This window comes from Microtus oregoni, unplaced genomic scaffold, assembly GCF_018167655.1.
Source record: "Microtus oregoni isolate MIOR12 unplaced genomic scaffold, Mior012 000000F_ref0000247, whole genome shotgun sequence".
Taxonomy (NCBI): domain Eukaryota; kingdom Metazoa; phylum Chordata; class Mammalia; order Rodentia; family Cricetidae; genus Microtus; species Microtus oregoni.
The window spans coordinates 45,880,645-45,901,959 of NW_024543059.1; the positions used below are offsets into that span (position 1 = coordinate 45,880,645).

General features: G+C 50.1%; 1 protein-coding gene across 1 annotated transcript; it reads right to left on the reverse strand.

The window, feature by feature from the left end:
* Positions 1-7,407: 7,407 nt before the first annotated feature.
* Positions 7,408-20,985, reverse strand: Etfb (electron transfer flavoprotein subunit beta). Its single transcript, XM_041659598.1, has 6 exons — positions 20,829-20,985; positions 12,811-12,969; positions 12,408-12,566; positions 10,645-10,707; positions 8,415-8,573; positions 7,408-7,621 (listed from the first exon to the last, which is right to left on the reverse strand). Exons 1-6 carry the CDS (start codon positions 20,883-20,885, stop codon positions 7,451-7,453), a joined length of 768 nt encoding a protein of 255 aa, XP_041515532.1. The 5' UTR covers positions 20,886-20,985; the 3' UTR covers positions 7,408-7,450.
* Between the last annotated feature and the right edge of the window lie 330 nt (positions 20,986-21,315).

Consider the following 21,315-nt stretch of genomic DNA (forward strand, 5'->3'; position numbering starts at 1 on the left):
CCTCTACATGGAGTTGCCAGTTTTGAAAAGCTTCTTGACTAGGGCTGAGACTCTGCGTGCATTTCCTGTTGTCCACGCTGGGATTTTGTCTGGCTCAAGCCTGGACAGGCTCTGTGCTGCTGTCCACACTCTCTTGTGAGTTTGTAGTGCGTCAGTCCTGCTGTGTCTGGAAGATGTGTGTCTGTGGAGTCATCCAGCACTTCTGACTCTCCCAGTCTTTGCACCCCCTCTTCTGATGGATCCCTGAGCACTAAGAGGAGGGGTGGGATATACATAATCCCATTTAGATAAATGGATAATGAAAACACATTTACACATTGGATGATTGGAACAGTTCAGCAGCTTAGAAAAATGGAATTATGAAATTCATAGGCAAATGAACATAGCTAGAAACAGTCATCCTGGGTGAGGTAACCCGGAAAGACAAACAGTGCACGCTTCCTGTCATATGTGGATGCCAGCTTCAGCTGTGTGCTTTTCCATGGGGAGCTGCCACTCACCCAGCACTCAAGAGTCTGAGACAAGAGGACATCCTGCTCGAAGTTCAAAATTCAAAGCCTGCCTGTGCTACAGTGAGTTCAAGGTCAGGATGAGCCATTTTAGTGAAACACTCAGAGAGGGCTGGGGTGTGGCCGGGTGATGTAGTGCTGTTCTAGCATGACTTGTTCGAAGGGCTGTGTATGTGGCTCAGTGATGGAGCCCTGCCTAGATTCCTCCAGTGAGGGGCTGGGTGTGGCTCAGTGATAGAGCCCCTGCCTAGAATCCCCCAGTAAGGGGCTGGGGTGTGGCTCAGTGGTAGAGCCCCTGCCTAGAATCCCCCAGTAAGGGGCTGGGGTGTGGCTCAGTGGTAGAGCCCTGTTTAGAATTCCCTACTGAGGAGCTGGGGTGTGGCTCAGTGGTGGAGCCCCTGCCTAGAATCCCCCAGTGAGGGGCTGGGTATGGCTCAGTGGTGGAGCCCCTGCCTAGAATCCCCCAGTGAGGGGCTGGGTGTGGCTCAGTGGTGGAGCCCCTGCCTAGAATCCCCCAGTGAGGGGCTGGGGCATGGCTGTTCCTAACAAGTACGAGATTCTGAGATCAATCTCCAGAACTAAAGCCAAACAGATAAACACAATGAAGCTTGTCTGGTAGCACACACCTGAAATTCCAACACTTAGGAAGCAGAGGACAAATCTGGGCTACATAGCAAGTTTCAAGTCAGCCTGGAATAATATCAAGGCCCTATCTCACCACCAACAATAATACAAATAAAGGAGGTAAAAGAAAACAGAAAGAAAGTAGGGTCTCTACTGCATCCTCAGATCTAGTAAATTCTATGATAGCTATACCAAGAGACCTAGAGAAAGTTCCTGGACCACTTTGTGTCCTCAGACTTGTTGCAGTGCACTTTGCTGTGTGGTAAAACAACCTTTGGAACACAGATGCCGTGTGACTTCTGGAGCAGCCCCTTTAGAAGGAACCATAGCTCTTGGCCCACAGCTTGGCTGAGGCCCTAGGCAACTGCTAGCTTGGGTCACGAGCCCCAGCCTGCCAAGTATTTCACTGCACGCCTTTAACTCAGCATCAGAGGAAATTGAGGTAGGAGGAACTTGAGTCTGAAGCAAGCCTTGCTTATATAGGCAAATCCTGACTCCACATGCATGCGGTTGTGTGTGTGTGTGCCATTTACATGCATGCAGTTGTATGTGTGTGTCTGTGTGCCACTTACATACATGAGGTTGTATGTGTGTCCATGTGTCACTTACATGAATGTGGTTTATGTGTGTGTCTGTATGCTACTTACATACATGAGATTGTATGTGTGACCATGTGCCATTTACATGCATGCGGTTGTATGTGTGTGTCTGTATGCTACTTACATGCATGTGGTTACCACAGGCTAGAAGAAAACATTGGATTCCCTGGAACTGGAGTTACAGATGGTTGTGAGCTACCATGTGGGTATTGGGAATTGACCCTGGTTCTCTGGAAGAGCAGCCTGTGCTCTTAACCTCTGATTGATCTCTCCATTCCCACCCACCCAAAACACACACACACACACACACACACAACCGCATGCATGTAAGTGGTACACAGACACATGTGCACACATAAGATTCAAAAATAAGGAATCACACTTTCCTTGAGATAGGGTTTCTCTATAGCCCTGGCTCTCCTGGAACTCAATATGCAGACCAGGCTGTGATATGGGATTCCCCTCTGTATTCTGTGAACACCATTGGTTGATAAAGAAACTGGCTTGGCCTGATAGGGTAGAGTAGAGCTAGGTGGGGAAAACTAAATTGAATGCTGGGAGAAAGAACGTGGAGTCAGAGAAAGGCCATGTAGCCCTACCAGAGACAGACACTTGAACTTTATCTGGTAAATCACAGTCTTGTGGTGATACACAGATTAATAGAAGTGGGTTAAACTAAGATGTAAGAATTAGCCAATAGAAGATAGAGCTAATGGGCCAAGCAGTGATTTAATTAGTACAGTTTCTGTGTGGTTATTTCAGTTCTGGGCAGCTGGGAACAAATAAGAGGGCCTCCTACAAGGCTGGCCTCAAAATCACAGCGATTCGTCTGACTCTGCCTCCTGAGTGCTGGGTTAAAGGTGTGCACCACCATGTCTAGTAATACATCTGTTTTAGAGGAGCATTTGGCTAAGTTAACATTGCTCTCACTTGGCCAGAGATGCCTTTGTGCGGTGAGCAGCACTAAGGAAAAGACTCCTAACTGTCTAAAGTGCTTAGATTAAGTGACTTTTTTTTGACATAATATTTTTTATTGATTATTTGGGAATTTCACACAATACACCCTGATCACACTCGCTTCCCAATCTTCCCAGGTCCACCCCCAACTTGGACCCTCCCCCCAAAAGAGAAGAGAAAGAAGGAAGAAAAACACACCAAGTCCAATTTATGTTGCCATATACTCATTGGAACATGGTCAAACTCCCAGTTACCACCCCACCAGATGCCACCAACTGTAAAAAGATAAAGATCTACTCTAGCATCCCTGTCACAGTTTTAAGGGCTCTCTCCAATGGCTTTCTGTATAGACTGTTTCTTTGGGGGGTGTCACATAAGCCTTCATTGTCTCTCATCTCAACTGTGTTCTGCAGTCATTAATGCCACTGCAAAAGGAACCTTTGCCCTTTACAGTTAGTTGTTGTTACTTCCACATGGTTTCTGACAACAGCGTGGACCACAGACATCAACATGGCTCTTGGCACGAGCACAGACCTGCTGTGGAACATTATTTTAACCGGGGAAATATGTGTCACATTTGTTTATGTTTCATTTAATTATAGAAAGATGCATTGCTGTTTCACCTTGCCTGCCTAAGGCACATGATTGCTCTGATAAAAAGCTGAATATCCAATAGCTAGGCAGGAGAGGGACAGGCAGGGCTGGTGGGCAGAGAGAATAAGGAGGAGGAGAAATCTAAGGCTCGACAGAGAAGATCGAAGAGGAGAAAGAGGGACATACCCAGGGCCAGAAGTCAGGCAGCCACCAGCCAGCCAGACACGCAGGCAGCAGGAAAGTAAGATAAACAAAAAGAAAGAAGGTTTAAAAAAAAAAGCTCAAGGCAAAATATAGATGAATATTTAATTTAAGTTAAAGGAAAAAAAAGCTAGCCAGAAATGAGCATAAGCTAAGGCTGAGCATTTATAACTATTAATAAGTCTCCATGTCATGATTTGGGAGCTGGTGGGTGGCCCAAAAGAAAGCATGGTACACAGGCCTCATACATCACCATGGCCTTTGGACATCAACATGGTCCAGCAGGAGCACAGACCATGGTCATCCATAGGGCCTTCAGCAGCAACAGAGAACATGGCCTTGGGCAGCAGCATGGCCCACAGACATCAACATGGCCTCCAGCGGCACACAGACATGAAGGTCTTTCAAGAAGGTCCAATCCAGAAAATGACCTGTTCTCCATCTCTGACATCCTGCCCTTGCTCAGAGTCAGTGCCAGTGCGCATTTGGGGCCAGAGCCTGCTGCATACCATCCTGCAGGTCCTATTTGGCAATGACACGCTTCCTGATCTGCAGCACGCTCCCACACCTGTCTCTAGTTCCACCTCTTTTCTGCACACACGCCTATCCATTCGGCCATATTTCCCACCGCTCCATCACACATTTGTTCACGGATGTGACATTGCCCAAACAGCTTTACATGCAAATATTTATCGCAACAAGTCACTGGTTTGGTTCAAGGTTTCTAGTTTCATCAGAAACACTGAGAACCATCTCAGATCTCCTGTTGTTGCTCAGAGTCAGGGTGATCTTGGGGGTTTGCAGGGCATCTGGGGACAGGATCCTTAAGAACTTCAGGCTACCGCAGACCTCCCTGCCCTTGGTGCCAGCTGCCCTGTGGCTCACTGGTATGACCTTCTGTGCTTGTAACCTGTGAGTGATGCCACAGCTCCGCCATCTCCTCTCCCCAGCAGGGTGAGCAGAATAGGCTGCAGCAGCATTGTCTCCATGCTGCGGACCAGCCCATAGGTCTGTGAGCAGCCATATTCAGTAAGGACCTGCTTCTGTACCGGTTCCAGGCTGCTGCACACAGTGGCTCCATGGTGGCAGTCAGCCTGCTGGCCAAGGACCGGCCCTGTTCAGTAATGCATTCTTTGTCCACTGCATCCATGCGCCCATACCATTCCTACACCCTTCACAGCCATGTGCACTGCAAGCACAGCTCTGCTCCTCATCTTCCCTTCCAGTTTGTGAGAGCACGTTTTAAAAGAGTCTCCCCATAAGACCTTCCTGTTTTCCGCTGTCTCAGAGATGCCGTGGGCTCAGCAGACTATGTGTCTCCCCTCAGTCTCCACGGGTCGTCCCATAAGACCTGCCTGTTTTCCGCTGTCTCAGAGATGCCGTGGGCTCAGCAGACTACTCCTCTCCCCTCAGAGATGCCGTGGGCTCAGCAGACTCTGTGTCTCCCCTCAGAGCCTCCGTGGGTCTTCCCATAAGACCTGCCTTGCCTGTTTTCAGCTGTCTCAGAGATGCTGTGGGCTCAGCAGACTATGTGTCTCCCCTCAGAGTCTCCGTGGGTCGTCCCACAAGGCCTGCCTGTTTTCCTGGAGGAGACAGGGTCTCACTATGTGGTTCTCAGAGATGCCATGGGCTCAACAGACGTTTCTCCCCTCAGAGCCTCCGTGGGTCGTCCCATAAGACCTGCCTGTTTTCAGCTGTCTCAGAGATGCCGTGGGCTCAGCAGACTATGTGTCTCCCCTCAGAGATGCTGTGGGCTCAGCAGACTACTCCTCTCCCCTCAGAGCCTCCGTGGGTCTCCCCATAAGACCTGCCTTGCCTGTTTTCAGCTGTCTCAGAGATGCTGTGGGCTCAGCAGACTATGTGTCTCCCCTCAGAGTCTCCGTGGGTCGTCCCATAAGGCCTGCCTGTTTTCCTGGAGGAGACAGGGTCTCACTATGTGGTTCTCAGAGATGCCATGGGCTCAACAGACTACGTTTCTCCCCTCAGAGCCTCCGTGGGTCGTCCCATAAGACCTGCCTGTTTTCAGCTGTCTCAGAGATGCCGTGGGCTCAGCAGACTATGTGTCTCCCCTCAGAGATGCTGTGGTCTCAGCAGACTACTGCTCTCCCCTCAGAGCCTCCGTGGGTCTCTCAGAGGCTGCCACTATCTTGGTGAGATTAAGTGACTTTTGAGTGCTCTGCCCTAAATGGACATCAGTACCATTCCCTCTGCCACCCAAACACCACAGAAGGGGCAGAAAGAATGTAACCATTGGAGGAGGGCCAAAGTGCCGTAACACTAGTAACTGTGGTTATCTGCACAAGAATTAGCCAACAAGATCGATCCATATTACAGCGGGCAGGACTGACTAAAATTAGAGGGTTAAAAACATTATTTAAAAATAAGACGTTGCGAAGATAGGGTGGGGACATACTGGAGGAGACAGGGTCTCACTATGTGGTTCTGGCTGTCCTGGAACTTGGTATATAGACCAAGATGGCCTTGAACTCACAGAGACCTGCCTGCTTCTGCCTCTGCCTCCCCAGGGCTAGAATTAAATGTCTGCATCATCATGCCTGGAAAGATATATTGTATATATCTATGAAACCTTCGAAAATAAACCAAAGATATTCTAGGGCTGGAGGGAAGGCAGACTAAGTGGTCTCTTCCTGCTCTTGCTGAGGACTGCGTTCTTTTGCCAGCACCCACTGGTGGTTCACAGCCACCTGTGACTCTAACTCCAGCAGATCCTTTGCCTCTGGCTCCCAGAGGTGCCTTTAACCATGCACACATACCCTCCTGCCACACGCACACACACTCCTCTTAAACAAAAAGCTTTGGGGAGGGCTCATGCACCTCAATTACAGTGCAGAGGACCACAGCACATGTCCAAACTACAGACTCGTGAGCAATCTAAGCCTACCGCTGTTTGAAGCCATGAGTCATACCACAAAAAGCAAACTGAATTCACAGCTATTATTATTCTAATCCCACCTGATGAGCTGCAGCCTTGATTCAAAGATCACCTGCCTCCGGATCCTGGAGCTAAAATCAGCCAGAGGTGGGGGTCTGAATTCTAAGGCCTAGACACAGAATCCATCCTCCTCACTGTGACACCACACAGTGCCATGCGCTCTGGTCTGCCGAGGACAGTTTGGGAAGGACTAGTGTGAGCATCTAGAGTCTCTGTAGATGACTGCCCTGGCCTTGTCATCTCACCTGAGAATTTGTCTGTTGTTTGCTCTGTGAGGCCCACACTGGCCTCACACTCACAGCATTCCTCCTGCCTCAGCCTGGCGCTGGGATTCTAGTCAACAGCCACCATCTTTGACTTGGGTTGAGTCTTCTGTTGCTGGAGTGGAATGCAGGTGTCTTGATGCTAGACAAGTGCTCTGCCACTGAACCACAGACCCAGGCCACAGGCTTTCAACGTCTTCCTGGCCTATGTGTCCCTCAGAAGACAACAGACTCTAGCCTCATTCCTTTTTGTGCCAAGTCTCAGTAGGGATCTGTCTAGCCAGATGTAGGACTACCCAAACCGACAAGGCTTTGAGCCCTCGTCTCCCCGATATTCCTCCAGCACTATTTCTGAACACCATCTTCAAGAAGGTTCTCTGATCCCACCAGTCAGGCTAGGTATCCCAGAGAAGACCCAGGTCAGTGTGCACCTCTGCCCAGCCCTTATCAGCCTGGACTACCAGCCTCCATTCCAGCAGTCAGGCTAGGTATCCCAGAGAATACCTAGGTCAGTGTGCATCTCTGCCCAGCCCTCATCAGCCTGTACTACAGTGGCTTCTACCAGCCTCCATTCCGTCACACTGAAGTCAGTGGCAGGCTGTGACCAAAGGCTCGCTCCTCAGCCTCACCCTGCACAGGGCCTGTCACGTTGCTGGATGACTGAATCAAGGGATAGACAGCCACAGAATGAGGAAACAGAGGCAGTGTCTTGGAAAGGCACAGTTTTATTGCAGAGTACCAGGGAGGGCCTCAGATCCGCCCCACCTCCTTCAACTTGGCCACCAGGTCCTCTGTGGTCTCCACCTTGACTCCTGCCAAGCGTTGAGGGGGCTCCTCCACACTGATCACAGAGACCTTGGAGGTCAGGTCCACACCCAGGTCTCCAGGCTTCATCACTTCAATCTTCTTCTTCTTGGCTTTCTGCACACAGGAATTGGTGGCTCACAGGGCTAAGCCCGTCCTGACCCTACCTCCTCTCGGTGAGTGGTGCAGACACAGAAGCTAGCTGGCGCCAGCATCCCTCAGGACCTCCCTGCTGGCCAGGGCTATGCTTTCTCACAGTTACACTGCAAGTAGTCTATTCCTCCAGGCTGGGACACCCTGGGATGCTCCATTACAGCAGATCTCCCTTTTCCTTAGTGAGCACAGGGCGAAGAGGCTGCAGCTGAGCTGACCTACTGAAGCCTCCACATTGGCTGGCTTGACCCACTGAATCCTCCTAATAGAGAAGGTGACACACTCAACCTTCCATATTGGCCAAAGTGACTCACCAAACACCATTCTGGTCAAGTGACCGAAAGAACTTATCCTGCTTGCTGTGAGGATTTGGGATCAATTTCCTTTTGACCAAGAGACCTTAGGTCCCACCAAGATACTCTATACAATGACTGCCAGCTGGCAGATAACCATGAGCCTTCCCTTGTGAGCTAAGGTGACTGGATGAAGCCGTGCAATTTGTCCAAGATTGTCTAGTGAACTCCCACTGGCTAGGATGACAGGAAGAAACCCCGCTGGGGTCTGCAGAGACCCTCTCTACCAGCTGTGACGCTGACAGGTTCTCCTGTCACTACACTAGCCTGTTAACTTGACCACCGGCAGAGAAAAGCCTGGGAACCGTTAGCCGAGATGGCCAGGTGGCCTCTCCTTCGGATGTTATATCCCTTGTACCATCCAATCGCTGAGGAGGCCCCAGTGGCTTGCCCCAACCACTCACCATGATGTTGGGCAGGGTGGCATAACGAGGCTCATTGAGCCTCAGGTCGGCAGTCACCACAGAGGGCAGCTTCAGGCGTATGGTCTCCAGACCCCCATCGATTTCCCGCTCCACTTTTATTCTGTCGCCCTCCAGTGTCACCTGAGAGGCGAATGTGCCCTGGAGGGGACAGCGTCAGAGAAAAGTCAATTCAAAACAGGCGCTGAGCATAAGCAAAGAGGGGAGAAACGAGCAGGTGAACCCTGAAGACAAGAGTCCGTGTGACAGGTAAAATCAGGGGTGACAGACAGCAAGCAAACACGGGTGCGGGCTCATCTCCATGTTTTTATTCAAATGTGGCAATGGGGCCTGAGAGGTGACTCGGTGGTTAAAAGCACTTGTTGATCTTGCAGAGGTCCTGAGTCTGCTTCCCAGCATCCACGTGGGTGCTTAAAACTGCCTGTAACTACAGCTCCAGGGATCTGATGCCCTCTTCTGGCCTCTGTAGGCACCTGCACACATAGCACCCCTCCCCCGCAACAAAATTAACAATAAAATAAATCTAGGAGCTAGAGAGAAGGCTAAGTTAAGAACACTTAGTGCCCTTCCAGAGGATCCAAGTTCAATTCCCAGGATCCACACAGTGGTTCACATGCATCTGTAACTCCAGTTGTAGGGGATCCAATGCCACCTCTGGTTTCTGAGGGCACCCACACACATTCACACAGATATACACATATATGTAAATAAAAATAATAAAAAAGTCTTTAAGAGATAGAGGGAGGGGGGCTGGAGAGATGGCTCAGAGGTTAAGAGCATTGCCTGCTCTTCCAAAGGTCCTGAGTTCAATTCCCAGCAACCACATGGTGGCTCATAACCATCTGTAATGGGGTCTGGTGCCCTCTGCTGGCCCGCAGGCATACACACAGACAGAATATTATATACATAATAAATAAATAAATAAAAAAATAGTACTTTAAAAAAAAAAAAAAAAGAGATAGAGGGAGAAAGGGTAGAACACACTAGACACGTCACTTCCTTGATTCTGCTTTGTTTACATTGTCTCAGCTACGGTCACATTAGCCACATTCATCATTTTATTATGTGTGTGCACATGTGCGCGTATACACACACAGACACACACACGAGGACACTGCCTACAGTGGCCAGAAGGAGGTGTTGGATCCCCTGGAACTGGAGTCACAGGCTGTAAGCTTCCTGACACGGTACTGGGAACCATCGCTCCTGTCCTCAATACCAGCTAAAGATTTCAGCTCTGCTATAGAATCAGGAACTTGGAGGTGGGGGATGTAACTCAGTTGGTACAATGCTTGCCTGCTATGCACAAGGCCTTGCGTTCCATCCCCAGCACCACATAAACTGGGGCAGGCCTATCACCCCCGTACTCAAGAGGTGGAGGAAGGAAATGAGCAGCTCCTTCTCAGGGATGGAAGTCAGGTGGTCAGACTTGCCACCAAAAGCCTTTACCTGTTGAGTCCTCTCGCCATGTCCTCATTGGTTTAAATTTAAAACCTGATATTCGAGGTGCATTATGACTCTGGAAATGAATTCATGGGTAAACCCTGTGTCAAAATGTGCCAGATGGTGAACTTCGTGTGGCTTTGCACCTGTGTGGGTGTACAGGTGCATGTGGAGTCCAGGGGACAACAGCTGATGTCTTCCTCAGCCATGCTCCATCTTATTACTCTTAAAATTTACATCTACTTTTTATTTAATTTTTTAGTATGTGTATATGTATATATATACATACGTATGTATATGGTCATACATACGTATGTATGTATATGTATATATAAGTTGGGGGAGTTGGTTTTTTTCCTACCGTGGGTCTAGGGGATCAAACTCAGCTCAGCAGGCTGGGTGGTAGGCACCTTTATCACTGAGTCCTCATGCCAACCCTCTACCTTATATTTTGAGACAAGGTCTCTCATCGTAAATCATACGCTTTAGGTGCACAGCTTACTGTAGGTCCCTGATTTCTCAGTGAACTTGTTACAAAAAATCCTGATAGTCTAGTCTAGTAACTGGTAAACTTGTCTCTTCAGAACACTGCCTCATCCAGTGAGGGCAAGAAAGATCCTCTGAGCAGAGATGTGAAGCAGAGCATTGAGAGAACCAGAAAGCTGGTGGAGGAAAACAGCACAGCAGGAGGCGAAGACGGAAGGTGCAAAGGTCCGGGGAGGGGTTGGGCTTGGAGGATGAGGTCAGGTGCTCCTTACCCCAGCCTCACCTGCGGCCAGTCCAGAAGTCCAGCTGTCATCTGACCTGTCTGGTTACAGTCATCATCAATGGCCTGGTAGGCAGAGAGAGGGAGGACTTCATGATGATGCCTGGGCTTGTTTCAGCCCGGTTAGACTTCCTATCAGTAAGAGTGCTCAGCAGGCAAGGCGGGAAGTACTAAAACTTTGCAAGCTGTGCAAGCAGATCGCATAGCACCCTGGCTACAGGAAGTATGTAAATAAACAAGTATGGCTGTACCAATAAAACTTTATTGGCAAAGCAGATGTTTCCTGGAGCCACAGATTGTTAATTCCTATTCTACAATGACTTCTTCCCTGGGACCATGGGAATAAGCAGTCACTTGTGCAGGGTATGGAGGCACTGGGCATCCCGTTTGACCTCTGTGCGGTCGTTCATTCACCTAACTTCCACAAGGCAGCCAGGATCTGTGCCTGCCACAGTGGAAACCGGAAGGAGTAAAGGCAGTAAAAATATTCTATCCATACTCCCCTTCATACTCACTGATTGGTTGGGGGGGGGGGGGCACAGGACTCAAGATGGATCATGAAACCCTGATGTTCCTGGAGCTGCTAAATGCCCAAGCTGCCAACACCTAGTACCAGGGATCCCTGAACCCCAACCCCACCAGGCCCTGTCTTTTTGGTTTGTTCCCTGATTTAGCACTTGGCCTCAGTTTATGGATTCTGCTGTGATTCCCTAGCTTTTGGTAATGTCTTCCATTATCTGACTTTCACCATGCTGGCAGGATTCCCAGGACCTGCACTTATACCCTCTTCCCAAGGCTAGCCCTGGAGTCCCTTCTCCCATCCCTAGGACCCCAGCTGCCTCTTTGGCTTCCTGTATCCTCTGCCTCTGTGCCTCATTGATCTCCCACCTTCTCAGCACCCATTCATAACCCCCTCCTCCCCACTGCCCGTGGCTGTTCCCACATCCCCCTTCTTCTGCCCTCCTCCCATGACACCATGAAGTATATCCTTTTTAAAAAAGATTTCCTTATTTTATGTATGAGTGCTTTATCTCTGTGTATGACTTTACACCATAAGAGGGCATCAGATCCCACTATAGATGGTTGTGAGCCACCATGTGGTTGCTGGGAACTGAACTCAGTGTTCTTAACTGCTGAGTCCTCTCTCTAGCCTGGAAGCTTATCTTTGTGAGAAGGGTGGAGAAGGCAGCTCCCACAGGAAGGGCAGTGTCCCTGAGTCTCCAGAGGGGACAGGTGAAGTAGAGGCAAGACCGCCTCAGCAAGCCCCAGTGCAGCCTTGGGCCACCTTCTCCCAACTCCAGCCATTCATCCTGGCCCCAGAGGAGATCCTGTCTCCTGCTCACAGACTGGCTGTGGCTCCTTAGTGCTCTACAACAAACACACTCAAGTCTGTTTCCAGGCCAGGCCAGTCTCCTGAATTCCTACCCACATCCCCCTGATGTCTTAGCCCTCACACACCAAGGGTCTGACCCCCCCCCCACACACACACACTCAGCACGTTCTTCGGTTGTTCACACTCCTGTCCCAAACACAGACACAGCTATCGAGCCAAACTCAGCATGTTCCTACACTGCCCCTGGCTTGTGCCAGGCCTGTCTCACCCATGTGAGCCCAAACCACAGCTTGTTGAACTCCGAACTTGACCAAAAGCATCTTTCTGACGCTCACAGTGGCCTGTGCTGCCAGCCTGAGCCTGCTGCAATGGTCTCACACCTACCCCAAGCAGCGCAAGGAGGGGTGGGCAACTGAAGGACTGGAACACCAACCTGCTTGCCCAGGAACAGAAGGTCCACCTTCTCCTTCTCAGCCAGCTTGGCGAGGACCCGGGCCACCTGTAAAGGGCCTAAGCTTTCTGCCTGTGCCGCTGGCACCTCCACATGGATGCCTCTGTCTGCACCCATGGCCAGAGCAGTGCGGATGGTCTCCTGAAGAGGGCAGAGCAGGTAACTAGACATCATTCATCATGAGACCCAGTCTCCTCTCAGACCTAGGGTTTAGGCCCAACCTTCCTCCTTCAGACCTTGAGTCTAGGCCCTAACCCTCCTCCTTCAGATCCAGGGTTCGGTCCCAGCCTCCTCCCTCAGACCTCGAGTCTAGGCCCTAACCCTCCTCCTTCAGATCCAGGGTTTGGTCCCAGCCTCCTCGCTCCCTCTCAGGGTCCCTGGGTACCTGGCATTGGGCGGGGCCACAGCTGACAGCAATGACCTCCTTTACCAGCTTCTTCTCTTTGAGCCGCACAGCCTCCTCCACTGCAATCTCACAGAAAGGGTTCATGGAATGTTTCACGCCATCGGTGACCACTCCTGACTTGTCAGGCTTTACCCGGATCTGTGTGGCAGACAGGGAAGGCACAGTGTCAGAGAGGGGCTTGAGGCCAGGGCCTTCGTGCTGACCCTTGCACAGAGAGATGGAGACCGCAGAGGTCCACAAAGGGCCACGACCTTGTCTAGGGCATGGGTTCTGGACCCTGTAGAACTCACAGGTGATGCCAGGCCACCCTCTCATCTCACTCAGATTTTACTAAGCAGCAGAGTCATTTGACATGGTTGCCTGGACTCTGTCTCTACCCTTGGCATATGCATGTGCGTGTGTGTGTGTGTGTGTGTGTATACACACACATGTGTATTTATGAAAGAAAGTTTTGTATGCTTTAGCCCCAGTGAACAACACCTACCAGGAAATCCAAACACAAGGGTGGCTGAGGCAAGAGGTTCAGGAGCTTGAGGGCAGGCTATGCGGTGAGATCAGCTCAAAACAAACAGCCAAATTTAGTTCCATAGACCCGAACTCAGGATGCGGGCAGAGCACTCTCTTAAGTGGCCCAGTGGAGAACTGGTTTAGTAAAGGCTGTATACTTTTTAAAGACTTGCTGCTCTTCCAGAGGACTGGAGCACCACATCTGCCTATAGCCCTAGCTCTAAGGGGTCTGACACCCTCTTCTGGCCTCTTTATGTACTGTATTCACATGTGCAAGACAACACATGCATATATAATTAGTATAAATATAATTTGTGTGTATTTGTGCCTTCACGTGTGTTATGGGCTGCACACAGAGATCAAAGGACCTCATTTCCTTCGGCTCTAGTGCCAGGCTTACAGGTGTGTGTCATTAGCAGTACCCGATACTGCTACCCACCACAAATGAAAAGCCCCTGGCTCTGAGCCACTGTACTTATCCTCACGCAGTGATCTAGCAGAGGCCAGCTCTCACCATGCCCATGCACAGAGGAGGGAGCAGGCGTCACAGTCTGGCAGCCCCTGAGGCATCACCTGATGATTTCCGGGACTTCCTGAAGCTGTTGAGGGATGGCAACAGGGGCCTGAGGAAGCTGTTAGGCAAGAGCGCCACAGGATAGAGGCCCTCAGGCTAAGATCTGAAAGAGGACCGAGCTCGACCCAGTGAAGTGTGAGGAACAGTAAGTATTCCAGGGAAGTTTGCAGCAGGTGCTAAGACCCTGATGAAGAAAGGAGTTGGGAGAGTAGATAGAGTTAAGGGAAGCCAGTGCAGCCAGTGCAGCCCAGGTGGCTTCATGGTAGAGAGACCAGCAGCACTGACTTCTGGGATAGGCACCTATGGCCTTCCAAAGGCATGCAAGGCAGAGGTTCTACCTCTGAGCCACACTGGAGGGATTCTAGGTGGGATTCTCCCACTGAGTCACACCCCAATCCCTCACTGGGAGACTTTAATGGGGGTTCTACCACTGAGGCAGGACCCCAGCTCCTCATAGGTAGATTTTAGGCAGGCATTCCACCAGTTGGCTCTTTTTATGTTGACATAGGGTCTTACAAATTTACCCATACTGGCCTTAAACTTGCTCTGTGGCCCAGGCTAGCCCTAGAGTTGTGATCCTCATCAATTCTAGGTTAACAGCCCTAGTTCTGAATTGTCCTATACATCACTACCTGTTGTAGGAGGCTGCTTGTTCATCCCTGCCACCCAGAACCAAAATAACCACAGAGAAACTGTATTAATTAAATCAGTGCTTGGCCCATTAGTTCTAGCTTCTTACTGGCTAACTCTTAATCTTAAGTTAACCCATTTCTAGTAATCTGTGTATTGCTATGTGGCTGTGGCTTACCAGGTAAAGTTCCAGCGTATGTCTCTGGTGGGGCTACATGGCTTCTCTCTGACTCCATGTTCTTTCTCCCAGCATTCAGTTTAGTTTTACCCACCTAGCTCTACTCTACCCTATCAGGCCAAGCCAGTTTCTTTATCAACCAATGGTGTTCACAGCATACAGAGGGGAATCCCACATCAACTACCTGTGAAGCAAATCCTGGCCAACAAACTGGTGAGAACTGCCTGCCTTACAAGGTCACAACTAAGGTCCCAAAGCACCTCCCCATGCACTTAGACATGCCAGCAAGGGAAATAAAAATAAAAACCTTTTCCTTAAAAAACAAAGCTCAAGATAGGGCTGGGGATGTAGCCTAGTTTGCAGAGTGTTTGCTTGGCATGCAAGCAGCCCTGGGCTCCACCCCCAGGACCAGACAAATCAAGTATGGTGATATGGGCCTGTAACTCCAGAATTTCGGACAGAAAAAATGGAAGAATCTGAAGTGCAAGCTTATCTTTGGCTACAAAACTTGAGACCAACTTTTAAACCCTTGAGACCCTATCTTTTTAAAAAAAATGTAATATATGAGTTTCCTCTTTTAAGACAGGGAGGAAAACCCCCTCTGCAGGAAAAGCTTGTGCTGGTTAAGTTGGGGAAGGCCCAGGGCTGATCTCACTGTGGACCCCTTGGATACAAAAAGGGGTCAAGGTAATCTGCAGGCTTGCCTGCTCAGTGAGTCCCCTTTAAAGGCACCCGACATGTTTCCAGCTACTGGGAGGGACCGAGCCAGCAAACCATGGCTGGCTTGACACATCTACAGAACTGAGGGTCAGCCTAGCATGCCAGCAAGCACCCCGCCACTGAGGGGCATCTCCAGTCCTCTCTTGCTAGTCCTTCAGACATGAATTCAGATGCTCAGCAGCCTAAGCTTTGGCCCGTGCAGGCAGCCCTGCTCCAAGGGTCTAATTCATGCTAGCAGCCTTAATTCTTGAAGCTTGTCCTAACAGTCAGGGAACTTGGTCACTGCTATTGCCACGTTGGGGTAACTGAAGCACAAGAAACCAAGTGCTGATCCAAGACCACCCAGGGAGGAAGTGGGAGCAGAGGGAGGGGGTCTAACTTAAGACTGTCTTAGTAGCAGGAGGCTTTATGGCGTTAGCAGTTGTGTCTACTACATCCAAGAGGGTTTTTTTTTTTTAGAAAAGTCCTGAAAAGAAACTGTGTCTGCAGATTTCAACTGATGAGAATATCAGGGCTGCAGAAAGATTGGAATGCTGACAGTCCAGAGGCTAATCACCTTATTGTGGGTTAGTTCTAGCTTAGTCTTGGCCTTCCTGTGCATCTGAACTAACATCTTGGGACTAATAGATAAAAACCTTTAGAATCTATTAACTTAGCAGACCACTAGCTCCCACCATGTAGCATTCTAGGCCTATAGAAAAGCCTCCCCATCTCAATAAACCTGCCTCTCTGCACAGCCACCAGTGTATTTTAAACTTGCCTTCATCTATGACTTTCTTTGTTCTGAAAAACTATGAAAACTTCATGAAACCACTTCCACATTGGAAGATGTAATTTGGTAACCTTAATCTGTGTTGCTGGACCATGGTCACTCAAAATGGCTCTAAAATAAACTATTTCTTATTCCCTTTAAGAGACACAGCCCAGAGATTGCCTTGTTCTAGGTAAACACTGGATCACTGAACTACATCATCAGCAATGTACCCCCCCTTTAATTTTGAGATGGGGTATTATTACATTGCTCAGAATGCCTTGGATCCATGGTAGCTTGGGCTGGCCTTGAACTTCTAGTATTCAAGAGGAGGCTTCCTGGGTAGATAAGATTACAAGGAAAGGGGTTTCTATGAGCAGACTGTAAGGGTACACATCTATAATCCCAGTATTTGGGAGGCAGAAGCAGGAGAATTAGGAGTTCAAGGCCAGGATAGGACACATGAAAAAAAACAAAAACAAATGAAGATAAAGGAACTAGAGGTCCAGTGAGCAGGCTCAGTGTGCACAGGTGTCTGCTGCCAAGCCTGACAACCTCCTTTGATTCCCAGGACCCACACGGTGAAAGGAGAGAACCTCTGACCGAGGCCCATGGCACATACACGCAAGCCTGCTTGTGCATGTACGCACACACGAACAAACACTTGTTTTAAAGAGGGAGTTTTAAAATGCAGCTCCTGGCAGCCTTTCCGGGGCCCTTGACACAGTGCACAGGCTTCCGTTTGGGTCTGTGCCAGACTTTTCTTAATGGAGCCCGATGGGAAAGGGCACTGGTGGGCACAGGACAAGCGGAGCAGCAAGGCCTGATGGAAAGTCACACAGGTGGCACCAAGTGTCTCTTGGAGTTACAGCAGGGCCTGAGGCTGGGAGGCGAAAGTGTGTAGGTCGTAAAGGGAAGGTGTGGGGAGTCTCACTGAAGGGGTGGGGCAGCCTCTCCTGTGTAACTCAAATGGAAAATGTGCCCCTGACCATAACCAAACATCAGAGAGTTACCAAATACCTATTAATACCACCTTTTCCAGCTCTGCAGGCACTGGCTATATTTTCAGGTTGCTAAAGAGACTCCCATCAATCATTCTCGGTTCAAACAGCAGCACTCACTGAAGAAGGCACCGTTTCAAGGACGATTCTCCCAACTCAGCAATCCACGGTGGAGGCCCTTCTAGCAGGATACGCTGAAGAGGCACACGTACGAGGAGGATGTTTCACATTAGCCTGGGCTACCCTTTTGGGCCACTGAGATGGTTCAGTAGATAAGGGGACTTGCTGCCAAGCCTGACAATCTGAATTTGATCTCAGAAACCCACATAGTCGAGGCGGAGAACCCACACCTGCAAGTTGACTTCTGGCCTCCACAGCAGAACCGTGACATGAACAGGACCCGCCCCCACACAAATAAACAAATGCAATAAAAAGTAATTGACCCCCATAAAGTAGGTACTACCATAAGTTCCACAGCCAAGAGGGGGAGAACGGGGCTCAGCATGGCTCATTACCTTTCTCAGAGTCACAGAGACAAGAGTGGCTCAGACAGGCGGCTTTGGAGTCCGGGCCATTTTCTCTGGATCCGGAGAGAGGACTCAGTGGTTAAGAACACTGGCTGTACTTGCAGGGGATTGGGAATCTGTTCCCAGCACTCGCATGGTAGCTCACAACCATCTGTAAATTCAGTTCTGGAGGATCAGATGCCTTCTCCTGGCCTCCAACAGTAGTGCATGCAAATACTGCACACAACATATTTACAGGCAAACATTCTTACACATAAAAAAAAAAATCATGTTAAAGGCCATTTTATCAGTGGAATGAACCTTTGTGATAGCCTGCCTGCAGCCTGAGACTGTTCCTACTGTGAACACATCAGCCACTCTTTCCCCAGCAGATTTCAAATTCCAGAATGGCAATAAAAAGTGACGTTGCTTACACAGTAGGAGTCCGGAGTGGCAGGGCCCCTGAGCACTGTAACCTTTGCCAAGGGATCATGGCAGGCCTCAGAAAAGGTGATCTTTGCGTAAACACTGTGAGGGACTGGGTGACGGTGGAAACAGAGGTGAGACACACCTGGTCCAGCTGGCCGGGAGCTGCCAATCTGGAAATGGGGGTGTAGGTGGCACACTGGGGGGAACAGAGGACCACCATATACTATGGAAAGGGATTACAGAACAGGATCAGGGTTCTGTGGAGAAAGGTGGTTGGGTCAAAGTTGACGCAATCAACTTGTCACAATTGTCAAGACAGGAAGAAGACACTGGAAAATGGAGCAGGAAGGACAGAGGCAAAGAAATTGGTTTACATGGGGCACAGGCTGGAGGCATGGAAGTAGAAATGGCAAGGGGGGGGCAGGAGGGACATAGATGGAGGCACCAAATAACAAAGGGTCCCCAAAGCCAGTCCAAGGAACTGGGACTTTGTATGGAAAGTGCTGGGGACCACAGAACCCTGAGAATGACAAGATAGGGCCAGTCCTGCAGGTAAAAACCCCCAAGACTATGAGAAAGAGCTGAAGGGGAGAGTCCAAGATCGGGGGGCAGGCTGGAGCTAGGGTTCAGGTGAAACAGGGGCTAATGGGCTCGGACTTGGAGCCTGGAGCCTGGGGCCTGGGGCTGGAAAGGAAACCGTGGTGTTTTAGGAGTGGGGCTCGGAACTGACAGCCCAAAGGAGGTTGGGGGTTAGGAGAAAGAATGGGGCCTAAGTCTGGCCCAAGTGATTAGGAAGCAAGCAAGGTCTGACTCCCTGACTGCCTTCAGGGGAGTGAGCCAGCAGATGTTGGATATGAACTAGGAAGCCCAGCATAGTGCAGGAGGGAGGCACCATTGACCTGGAGGAGAGGAATGAGGTAGACACCATGCTGAGTTCACTTTTAGCAGTTCTCACTGAACATACCATAAATGACCATGGGCCATGTTCTGCGCTAGCAGGTGCTGGGATCAGAGCTGATTCAAGATGGTGAGGATGCTGGGTGAGGTGCTACAGGCCAAGCATCAAAGCGAGGCTGGGGATGGAGCGTCTAAGGCCAGCCTGGGCTAGTAAACACCTCGGAATAAAACACAGAGACCCAGGCACGGTAGTACACACCTGTAATCCCAGCACTTACGATGTGGAGACAGGAGGATCAGGGGTTCAGGGTCATCCTCAACATCATTGTGAGTTCCAGGCGAACCTAGACTAAATAAGACTATCTCTAAGGGCTGGCCACTGGCTGAGCTTTGAAAGGACACGGGCTATCAACATGGTATCTCACAACTGTCTGCAAACCCCAGCTCCAGGGTATTCAACATCCTCACGCATGCATGCATGCAGACAAAACACCAATGCACATAAAATAATCATTTTTAAAAATTAAATAAAAAGGCCCTGATAATAATAATTATTATTATTTAAAAATAAAACAGATAAACGATTGGAGCTATAGCTCAATGGTACAGCACTTGCCTAGCCTAGCTAGCATTTAGAAGGTTTTGATTTGATTCCCCACCAACATGCACACAGACAAAACAAACAAACAAATAATAAATGGTGGTTGAGTTGGATCCCAGGAACCCAAGTGTGTATCTTTAAGTCTGGAAGTATCATCTCTGTCATGGGCTGTGAGGAATATCCTTAAGCCAACCTGTTTTCTCTATAGCAAAGAGGCCAAGAGCCCCAGTTGCCTGGACTTCTGACTCTGGCTGCTTCCCCAGCTGGGGGATCCCACGGGCCTCAGTTTCCTCATCCACTCTATGGGATTAAGAGGACAGAAGATGTGCAAATGGATTAGACTCTGTGCAGGACCTGTGTGTCTGCTGGTGGTTTGTGCCCACTTCAGTGTCTGCTGTTAGAGTCATGGCCATTTCATGCCTGAGTCTGTCTTCTGTATCATTCCTCAGTGGGGGTGTGGGACGGTGGTATCACTGTCACGGTTGTAGCCAGTTTTCACCTGTCTTGGGTGCACAGTCCTAAACTAGGAAAGCTAGGAAATGTGAAGGACACAGAAGGGACCCCCCAAGATGATGGGGATAGACACACATGAACTGTCGCCATCTTTTTCCCTTCAGGATAGGCCAAGCATTGAGAGAGACTGGCCTGGAACCCAGTCTGATTCAATGCTGCCTCTGCCAGCTTCTTTTTGGGGACTTCAGGGGTCCATCCCTCAAACCGCTTCTCCAGCAAACACAAGTCTCCTTCCCTTTCTAGCAAAAAAGCTTCCTCGAGCAACCCGTGGTTATGTGCATGAGGCAGTTTCTGAGTCCCAAGGAAGCAGATGGCTCCCCATGTGGGGTACTTGCAGAGCAGGTAATGCAGCCAGAAAGTGACTGAACCGCAGGTCCCACACACAAGTGTCTATTCGGCTTCTCCCTTGCTAAGTGACTTTGAGCCTCAGTTTCCCCGTGTGTTTAAACAGGAACTATGACTCCTCCAGCCCACAGTTACCAAGGGACTGAGAAAGAGGGAAGCACGGTCGTGACCCAAGAGGGATCTGATTGTCAGAAACTCACAGCCCTTGATCTTTGCTCCAGGTATGACTGGTCAAAGGGCAAAAGAAATTGAGAAGGATCTCCCATGCGGGGTACGCTCCTGATCCTGGAAGCTCACAGCTGCGGTCTCAAGGTGCTGGGACAGAGTCGGGGTGGGGAAAGTCACCTTCACAGCGAAGTCGATGACCCTCTTGACAGCCACGAGCGCGCGCAGCTCCGCCATCTTCCCGCCGCAGTCACTGGCCGGGTCGGGTTGCGGCTTCAGCAGACTTTCGGTCAATCCGCCCCCGGGTCTGTCTCTGCGCCTGCGCGCGGCGCCACCAACCAATCAATCGCTGCACAGCCCAGAGGAAGCCAATGGAAAGCGGAACTCGGAGAGAGGCGGAATCCAGGGCGGGCCGATTGGAAGAGGGGGCGTGGCGCCGAAGTAGGGGAAAGGGCACGCCTGGGAGTGAAATTGGCTGGGAGCTTGCTCGTGCTCTCCCCTCCCCCTCGTACTTCTGTAGTCCCCAGCTCTGCAGGTCACGTCCGTCTTTCTTCACCGTTTCAGGTCGCCGTGTCTATGTTCCCAAGCGCACCCTGTGCCTTTTTTCCCCCTCGCTTGCTCGCCTCCGCGTTCTCCCTTTAGATTTCCTCCACATCTATGCGTCTAC

What these genes read in the sequence shown, in the direction of transcription:
- Etfb (XM_041659598.1), bottom strand. Translation starts at nt 20,885, where the DNA reads ATGGCGGAGCTGCGCGCGCTCGTGGCTGTCAAGAGGGTCATCGACTTC. An exon ending in TTCTGTTCCTGGGCAAGCAG is followed by an intron (nt 10,708 to 12,407) that starts GTTGGTGTTCCA and finishes TCTGCCTACCAG; the next exon opens with GCCATTGATGATGACTGTAA. An exon ending in CCACCCTGCCCAACATCATG is followed by an intron (nt 7,622 to 8,414) that starts GTGAGTGGTTGG and finishes TCCTGTGTGCAG; the next exon opens with AAAGCCAAGAAGAAGAAGAT.